Here is a 10,338-nt window from a genome sequence, read left to right on the forward strand (position 1 = left end):
TTTTTGTTCATTTATTAATAATTAATTAACTTTTATTCATCGAAGATAAATTCTTCTTATGAAACTGTGAAGTGAAGGATTCCAACAACGAGAATTTCAGCAAATAAAAGAATTAATAAATATAAGTTTTATATGATAATAATAATGTTCAAATTATGGTTATAAAATAGATTCCAATTTTTAGAGATTTCATTTATTATAAATAATGAATATATTAAATGTTGCAACAAATAAAATATAATTTTTTCAACAACAAAAATATACTATATTCGTATTATTTATGTTACAACTATTTATTGTTAAATAACAACTGTTCACATGGCTTTGCAATATAAAAATTGTGGATGTTTCACTATAAAAATATATTATGTAGTTTGCTAAGTATATGTTAAATACATTTACATTTAGAAATTGTAAATGCATAGATGTATTACACAAATTTTTTAATGTAAATAAATGCAAAAGCTGATATAATAAAAAATTAAACAATGTTTAAATGAGGTATTGGAACTCCAAGATTCCTTTGCTTCTTAGTCATGAATTGAACATTTAAAAAATGTGCTAAAATAGTTATTAAAATCAAAACAAAGAATTTTTGGAATTAAACTGGCCAATTTAATTCCAAAAAAATTCTTAAACTTCTATCGTTTAAAATACAATTATATGTAACAAGAATTGGTAGACATTTTATTTCGAAATCAGCCAAAATTTTTTCTTTATCTGCAAAAACTAATCAAATATGTTCTATTTCAATCAATAGAAATTGTGAATTTCTGTTACTGTATACATATTTATACACATTTCATTAATTAAAATATTTAGTTTTTCTGAAGAATTAAAAAAATTTATTAATAGCTTAAATAAGAAAAGTTAAACAAATTTTTTCGCTCTCGTTAAAAATATTTCAAGTAAAGTTAATAATCATTGCTAATAGACACTACTCAGGTGTAATTACATAAGTTTTTTATATGTAGATATATCATCTTATCAGTTTCTCAATTTAATACATTTTTTGAAATATTTTAAACATAATAACGTGGGAAGCATACATATATTCCGGTCTTTAAATCTTAAATAAAGTATACTCTTGTTCCAGAATTGGAGAACGATACATTTTTAACTGATATAGCACTAAAAGTATAAGACATTCTCACTATCTTAATAAAAACTCTTTATTCTTTTTGTCTGCTTATTTTTATATATAAAAATAGTTCGAGCCATTATTATTGTACAAAGGCCTTTAGCAAAATTGTCCTCAAAACCGAAGTTATGTACATGCCTTAAAACAATCGGTGAAGTTTAAAACAAACGAAATAATTACACAGCTCGCAAAGCCCATAATTACACTTATGTTAAAGAGCGTCTTGGAACACAATAAGTGCTTCAGAAAAGACACTATTATAATATGTTTGTAATAAGGCTAAATAAATTTAATAATAATAAGAAAAAGAGGTACGAGCCACAAATTCGTTAAAATAATTAACTAATATATGTAGTCCCTATATACTATTATAAATTTTATTAATATACGATGTGACACACATCATATGATAACATGATCCAGGACAGAATGATCAATCTGACACTGATCGTTGATTTTTACAATAAGAGTACAGGAGATAATGCCATGCACGTAACGTAAGCATCAAAGATAGACAATTAATAATCTTTATATTCGACCCAAACTGTCAAAAAGCATGAGAATGGATTCACAAATTGGGTGCAAACTATGGACAGCTGATAGGCGAGATATCCATAGGAGACAGGAGTATGATTGGATATTTGGCAGAAATCCATTATTGAAGAAGCAACTCCATTCAGAAGATATAATATCACGTAGATATAATACCAATAAACTTTCCTAAATACGGACAAACTGTTTGTTTTGTTACTCTTTATTATCTCATTTTTTCTGGCAAACTTTTTTTCTTCTTATCAATAACGTCAGTCTACTTGCTTATGGTCCACTCCAACTTTCGTGAGAAAATCAGGATTGCACAACTTCGTGTTGCTTTGTACAAACGTAGAATGATAAATGCAATGAGCGATAGTACAAGGGCCAGGAACAAGAAATAACATTACTCTGAGAGCTTCAAGTCGGGCGTGCTAAGGGAAGAAAACCAATAGAATCAGACTGTGCGTCTCGTCACCGATGACGATAATTTTGTTGTAAGAATAAAATATCAGTCCCATTAGCAATAATCTACGAGCAGAACAGGCACAGTATGCTCAATGGGCCGACGTCGCTATAACTATATGTAACGCATTCAAGTCTTCCGAAGTAACGCTGATAAGCAACGGCAGCTTGATAAATATTTCATTATTACCGAATAAGATTACGAGAAGATGGACAATTATCGCATCTGATGTGTCCAAAGTAATAGTCTATTCGCCAATCGTGTCTCATTGTATCGAGGTTCCTTTATCTTATTATATTCTATACACAGTAAATAATTAATGCGTGACTTCACCGACAATTAAGAAAAAACACCGCGTGAGATTAAACACTGTCTAGCGCATAATCTGTGCAGATCTAACAATGAAGTTGAGCTGTTCAAATATTAAGTACTTATACTTAATATAAATATATTCAACTGATTGTGAGAAAAAGTGCACATCATGCTTCGAGAGCGTAATGTGCGAAGAATTTGATTCTCTGTTCAAAAAAAGTTTTACTAGGACCTCGGCACCAAATAAAGAATCTATCATGGAAAAACTGCTTGAAATGCACGAGGATAGGAAGAAGAAACGTTATCGTTTTATATGTATATCTATGTCTTGGGCGAGTATTGGACTCAAATTTATATACTCGAAGAAAAAGACATAGTGATAGCATTAATAATGAAGAAAGACACGGCGATAACCCGCAAACCTTCTGGTATAATTGAAGAAAATACCCGTGAAAGCCTCAAAAGCATAAATAGTGATAGCATTTATAAAGGTGATAACTATGTATATAAGTAGAATTAATGCACATAATCGAATAATTTATATTTTATATATATTATATAACTAAAAATAGTAAAAATAGTAAATAAGTATAATTTAAAAATTACCAAAAAAATAATCTCTAATATAAATTTGATAATAGAATTAAACAAACTATAACAGAATATAACAGAATCAACAAACTAAAGAAGTTAATATCCTTTCTGAGAAAAAATTGTTTAAAAATAGATTTTCTAATATTACTAATACAGATAATTGGTAAGACTAAGTACAGACTAATTAATTTCCTACAAGATGTGTGCAGGGTGAATAAGACTGAAATACTTTTGCATAATTGATTAAACCAAACATGGTAATTGCACCTATTAACGATCCAACTTGTGTCGCAACGCCTATATAATAAAGACCCTTTCCAGGATCGGGCCGATACAACGTCGTAATGCCCATTTTTACGAATCCAATTAAACCGCATAGCATTATCCATACAACGACTACCATCAATTCACCGACCCACGAATGTTGCAAGGGGGGATAAGGCGATTTTGCGGCCAGATATAAAACGAAGCCTGAAAGTGCCAAAATAGTTATCATAAGGATATTGAGGAGCCTTACTTCTGGCGTTTTTACAAAGAAACCTAAGGACATAGCCAATGGGCCGGCTATGGAAGCTAGCGTGACTGTCAAGTGATACGCTATACTACCATATGGTAGACAGGAGTACGGTTGTATGCTCAGTAAAGTACTGTTACCGAGGAAACATACTACAGCCATCATGACTAATAAATAATAATAGCTAAATCTCGGCATTTTCGAACCCGAATTAGTTTTGTAGCTCGACGGTGCCGTCGCGTCAGTTGGCAACGTTTCCATGCTGCCGGAATAGGTAGCTTCGGAATCGGTAGTGTCGGAATCGACTGACTGCTTGACTCTCTCCCCGCGTGCTACAGGTAAAGCGTTTAGGCCTAAGAACGAGAGAAAACTCAGACATAACAGAGTCCCGATAAAGATGAAAAATATTTCGGAGGAGAATCTCGGATCCGATTCCACAGATACAAATTCCAGGTGAGTCGAGCCTGGCTTGGTAACGTTGACGCATTTCGCATTATTACCAACGCCTTGAATCAGTGCTACTGCGCTCGGTACAAATCCACTCAATCCTTCACCGACGAGGTAGGACACTAAATAAATCTCACGATAGTTCCTCATGTACGGCATGAAGAGTACAGAACTCGTACATCCAACGAGGGCAGTCACAAACATCAGTGACAGGAGGGTAGTCGAGTGTTCTTCGCCGAACACAACTGAAGTATGATCGTATAGGAAACTCAGTGTAATACAGGCAAACGTTCCTGCGATCAGCAGGACGTAAATAATATATTTGTCATATGCCCAAACAGTGTACCTGAAAGACACACTTATATTAAATTTGTTATATAATGATCTTAAGAGATATTACGAAACATATATTTACTTTGTGTATAGAGTGTACAGGATGGGACCTAGGTTGGCAATTTGCACCAGCATCACCATGTAAACAGGTAGGCTCCATCCTTCTGGAGCTGTATGTACTATGAGTGGCAATTGTACGAAGACACCATTTACACCGATCCAAGCACCCAAACCAAACATCAGAGTCAGGAGGTCGACAAGCAGCCTCCGGTTGCTCAATTTCTGTATTTTACTCATTTGCCTCAAAATGTCTGCACTCTCCTATTTTGCACTCACTTAATGACTTGAACACTTTTGGCTGTTGGTTATTTGCACACTATGATATCGGTCTGGTATTTACTATTGCATTATCATTACGATAGTGAAATAGCAACCATTCTATCTGGAGAGATAATAAAAGCTAAAAATAATAGTACAAATATATATACATTTAGAAATTTAATTATTAAACTAAGGTTGTCCTTATAGAAGTTTAATACTAGAAGGATTAATTATTTTAAGTACTATATATGTATATATAGTTATTCAGTGCTTTTAATACAAATAATAATTTAATATAGAACATTAAAAATTACTGTGATCATATAGGAAACTCAATGTAATACAGAAAAATGTTTCTGTAAAACATCAAGCTGTAATGTTCAGTGTTAAAACGTGAATATTTTTTGAATGATGAATCTATATTTTGTTAGAACAATAAGGAAAAAATATAACAAATATTTTACAACGTTGATGCAACATTTGCAATATTGATGCAATGTTCACAATGTTATACACTTCAACAATAATTCTAAGATACTGATTCAACATTATGTATTATATGGGTAAATAATTAATCGCTTTCAGTATTAAATTAACCACTATTAAATAATTAGATTTCTGTAAGAGTCATTCTATTTTAAAAATCAATATGTTTGCCACTATAAAATTCTGTATGAAACATACATGCATAATTCACTGTAAAGTACATTCACGTGTCGGTGACAAATGAACTCCAGATGATAAATAAAATGATGACAGCTCTGACTGCAATTACGGTGGAAGGAATTTTCTATTCATTAATTTCTCAGAACTCGTTGGAAATATCTCTACTTTGATATCAATCTATGTTAGAACGTGACGATTTAGTTGAAATTTTCCTCGGTAATTCTTTGTAGAGATAATCCGCTTGTTTTTGTACAAGGAATTCGTGGAAGCGAGGAAAACGTCTTCACGTCGATCATTTAAACGATCACGAGCGTGCGACCGACACGCAACTAACTTCCGATCGCCAACATTGTTGCCAAGCGAAATGCGAAATGCTGCGAAATCCGAAGTAAGGTTATATAACGCATGTGGCATTAGTTCGTAGGCAATTCGATATATCGCATGAGTGTCTCGTCTCGATAGCGCCAATGCTTCGCGTCTGTTAACTTTGCGCGCGACTCGATAGCATTTGTCTGATTTATCAGTCAAGAGAATTTTATATAACAGACATTTGTTATCAAATATTTTGTGCGATTAACGTCATGTTTAGTTATCTGATATCGAAAAATCTCGAATAATCGATTGGTTGCGAGTATCGAATAACGAGTTTGAACAAGAGAAGGGATTTATCCCCACTATATCAAGAAGCACCTGTTGAATCTGCTCACTCGATATGATGGATGACTGTAAGTCTTTATTTTTACAGAAAGTGTAAATTTAGCGCGTTATCTAATCTAAGAAAAATATTATTTTCATTATATTGGCTCTATAGAATATTCGAAAAAACAAGTTAAAAGAAAAAAATGTATTAAAATAAAAAAACTTATAAAATAGAATTTTTTAATTTTTGTGCGTCTACATAAAATTAAACATTAAAGTGTATAGCTTTATTAATTATCTTTATTATATTTAGAAATACTGTCTTATATTTAACTTTATTCATTTTCTAGAATTTAAGAATTGTTATAGAATTATATATTTGGCTGATCTTAATTAATATTAACCAGGAATAGTCACAAAGTCATAGTTTTTACACAACAGCGATACAAAAATATTTCAATTAAAATCACTATTATTAAAAACATGTTGCATTATTAATTATTATCCAATTTATTGATATTTGAAAACAATATAAATATACTGTAATAAATACTTTAATTAAAAACTTCTGAGTGATTGTTTACGTAAAAAAAAAAATTAGGTGACTTTTTTCAGTTAATATCATTCCATATCATTTCACGTATTGTCATATAAAAAAATTATACTTACTTTTTGGCTGGACTACAGTCTCTCCGTCGGGATTGATTGATTATATCAATAGAGGGACAACAGGGATACAAATTGAATATACGATAGATTGAATATAGCAAGAACTTTATAAAAGACGAGGCAGACTCACAGATGGTTTTAAGTACATTAGTATTTGTCTCAAAACTCTTGAGAGTTTTTGCGTTTGAGAGTGTGTTTTGCGTTCGCATCTTTGTTTTTTCTTTTTCTTATTTTTTTCTTTTATAATCATATTTTTAATAGAATCACACGGATGAAAAAAGGTCGCAGAAAACGTGCTCTTGCAGGGTGCTTGAAAGTTGTGTACGGATATATAACATTAATTTAAAAGAGTCCCCGTTCGAATGATAGATGGCGGAAAAAGGAAACGCCGAACTATACTTGACATAAGCTTTTTCGTATTGCGCCATAGTATCGTCGCCTATATATGTCCTCTTATTCAAGTGTGAATGATGAGTGTGCATATAAACAATATGGCAAAACCACTGATATGTATTAGAATTAATGGATTATGATTAACGTTGCCAAGATATTCCCAAGACATTTCTACGTATGACATTTAATGATAGCATGACATTTAGGTCATTTTAAAAATACGTTTTACTAAAGAAATTATAAAATAAAAAATGACTTTATTTGTGTGATAAATGGCAATAAATAAATAATCAAAACAAAATATTTCACAAATAAATGGCAATAAGTGATTAAAACGAAATATTTCACAAATAAATTCATTTTGGTAATTGTTTTTTTATAAAACATATAATAGATTTTTAATCAAATATAAAACATCAGCAATCCATGTAATACAAATCAGTGGGCGAAAAAGAAAAATTACACCGATTTAATTACTTTTTCGTTAATGTCCCTTCATTCATTTAGAACAATTGGATAATATAAAGGATGTCCTAGAATTCACGTACGCGCGAAATGTACCGTGCAATTCTTTGTGTCAAAGAAAGCTTTTTCCTCTGATAAAAGCTCCGTCCAAATGAAATTACACATAAATCAGAAATGGCGCGCACTAAAATGATAAGACATGTAAGTATATACATTGTTTTATTATTTCTAAAAATATCATAACAATTATGCATGATAAATTAAAAAATTATTATTTTAAATACTTGACAAAATAGAGAAAAGAAGAGTAAAAAAAAAGGAAAATGTATCAGTATAGATAACTTTTTTAGTATAAGTAGAATTACAATCTACTCTGTAATCGATATAATATGTTTAAGGCATATTATCTTTAAGGCATATCGAAAATAAAATAAGTCGGTTAAATAAGATTAAATCCAATGTCCAAAGGTATTAGTAAATATCTAATCGTTGAAAAGAACCTGATCAAATGTTTTAAAACAATTTAAAGTATATAAATAAAAAGGCCTTCTTTTTTACACATATTTGTCTTATAAATAAAACTTTCTCTTGTGCAAGTTGGATCACTTAATCTATTGTCAATTGTATAACTTCAAAAATATTAAATTTATATATTTTTTTTTAAGTAAGCTGTATTCAAAGTAGCGAGATTTAAATAACGCCAGTTATAAAATCTTTAGCGAAATAATAAAACAGATGCTTCGTCTCTCATTTGTATGAGCTTTAAAAACTCCTCTCATTTCAAAACTATCGGTCGGACGTAACTTCGTCAAAGGAAAAAGTTATTTCCTCTGGCATGGAAAATTGCATTGGGCATCCTGTGTGCGCGTAAATTCAGGAGCATTGTGTCATCGTGCGCTCGATATCAAATGTATGGTATGTACATGTAATATACAAATGAATTGTATGTATGTGTTTTGTACCCAGTAAAGATAATCTAACATTCACACTACATCAATATTATAATTTTCCTCTCACCAATGTGCGTGTAATATAACACATGTGTAACAATTACTTTGATGAGTAGGAAATTATAATATTGATGCGTAATGTTACTCTTAGTTGGATTAGTTAGTTCATTTAGGTATATCATGTGTTATGTGTGTGTGTCTGTCTGTGTATATAGATCTACATAATTTATTTAAACATAATAATCTAGTCGAAATCTCGTGCTGTGCACGTTTACCTTGACCTTGATTAACCGATTTGCTGTTGATTGTTCTCCAGATTCGTCGGATTAAACCTCGAGTACGGTCGATCGTGGTAATCCTTCTAAGGATACTTCGAAGCGTTTACTATTTGTAAGTATGAAATCTCGCCGCGAAAGACGACGATTAGAACATGAAGAAGAAGTGTTGCGATTGTGTCGATCGACCTTAAAGAGGCGCATAATCGCAAAGTCGCAGAAGAGTCTCGGAAATTGCTGGATTGGCTGCGACACAATGGCGCAGGAAACGATGATGTACACATCGAAAAATCGTATATACACATATAGGTATAACATGTGTGTACGTGTAATGTGTTCTGTCGAACGAATATGGTGTTCGCAAGTAAACGAGCGTGAATGAAGGTAGAATAAAACGCGCGCGCGAGGAAAGAACTCGTGATCGATTGCGCGGGATTGATCGATCCGCCGCATGTACGAACTATAATAAGCGCAATTGCGCGTGTTACTATCACTAGAGCATTCGTATTATTTTCTGCATGTAAATTTGTCCGCCGACGTGTCTCACTTCCACATGGCATTCCTTATTAATTTTCAAACAAATTTCACAATGCAACAAATTTAGATTGAACTTTTGGTTTCGTGTAATGAGTGTTCCTTGTAGGATTTTTTTTACATTAAAAAAATATGCTTTAAAAAAATTCCAATATTTTTCAATTTTTAGAAATTCCACTTTTGAATTTCTTGTGTAATAATGTGAATTTTTAATAGACATACAGCTATCAGAAATTTAAATATTTTGTACAATATATAAATATGAAAATTAATGTGATATGAAATACTATATGATATAAAATTAATGTAAAGATCCTTTTCTTATTTATCGAATTTTAAGTGACATTAAAATAATAAAATTTATTGGTATTATTTAATGTGAAAAAATTATATTGATTTACAAAGTTTCTGTTTCGTAACACCTGAATGGCGATTCTTATATATTTAATTGTAAAGTAGAAGAAAAAGATTGTAAATTGTCTGCAAAATATTTTCAAAAATAAAATTTTTGATTTCTTAAAATCCGTGGGTAATGGAATTTTTTAATCTTAAATTTTGTTTTAGTAGCTAAAAATATATAAGAACCGTCTCTTTCTTTCTCATTCAGGTATTGAAAAAAAAACCTTGTAACACACAATGCTATGAATAGATTACTCGCGATCAATTAAAAGCGAATTAGGCCTAAGATGACCTAGAATAAATGTTTTATTCAGATCAGACCCAATAGCGAAATAAGTAGAAAAATAGATACGTCTCTTTAAATTAATGAAATGTAACATCAAACTTGAAGATAATACCACTGATTAAAGGCATGATTGTTTCATTAAAATTTGGATTTATTTCTCTGTATTTAAATTTTGAATATTTTTATCGCAAACACTTTGCGTGCTTCTTGCTTGTCTCATGTTACACAACTGCTTAATAAAATCAATTTTGTATGTCATTCGCTGCGTCAGCGTTGTCCATCGCGAGAATGAAATTAATTGACTGAATCGTCGAACCGTATTGGTTGCACAAGGAATTTAACATTAACAAGTCCGTGTATCTGTATCAGTAAATGTGCCACGTATCAAGTATCATTCACGATC

The 10,338-nt window shown here is 31.2% G+C and overlaps 1 protein-coding gene across 1 annotated transcript; it reads right to left on the reverse strand.

Annotated features, from left to right (window-relative positions):
* Positions 1-3,228: 3,228 nt before the first annotated feature.
* LOC108773233 (solute carrier family 52, riboflavin transporter, member 3-A) lies at positions 3,229-4,635 on the reverse strand. The gene is made up of 2 exons (XM_018538976.1): positions 4,421-4,635; positions 3,229-4,351 (listed from the first exon to the last, which is right to left on the reverse strand). The coding sequence occupies exons 1-2, from the start codon at positions 4,633-4,635 to the stop codon at positions 3,229-3,231; spliced, it is 1,338 nt and encodes a 445-aa protein (XP_018394478.1).
* Between the last annotated feature and the right edge of the window lie 5,703 nt (positions 4,636-10,338).

Source organism: Cyphomyrmex costatus, unplaced genomic scaffold, assembly GCF_001594065.2.
Source record: "Cyphomyrmex costatus isolate MS0001 unplaced genomic scaffold, Ccosl1.0 scaffold20, whole genome shotgun sequence".
Taxonomy (NCBI): domain Eukaryota; kingdom Metazoa; phylum Arthropoda; class Insecta; order Hymenoptera; family Formicidae; genus Cyphomyrmex; species Cyphomyrmex costatus.

Coding starts and splice junctions, on each gene's coding strand:
- LOC108773233 (XM_018538976.1), bottom strand. CDS start 4,635: ATGAGTAAAATACAGAAATTGAGCAACCGGAGGCTGCTTGTCGACCTC. Junction 4,352..4,420: donor CTGTACACTCTATACACAAA/GTAAATATATGT, acceptor TGTGTCTTTCAG/GTACACTGTTTGGGCATATG.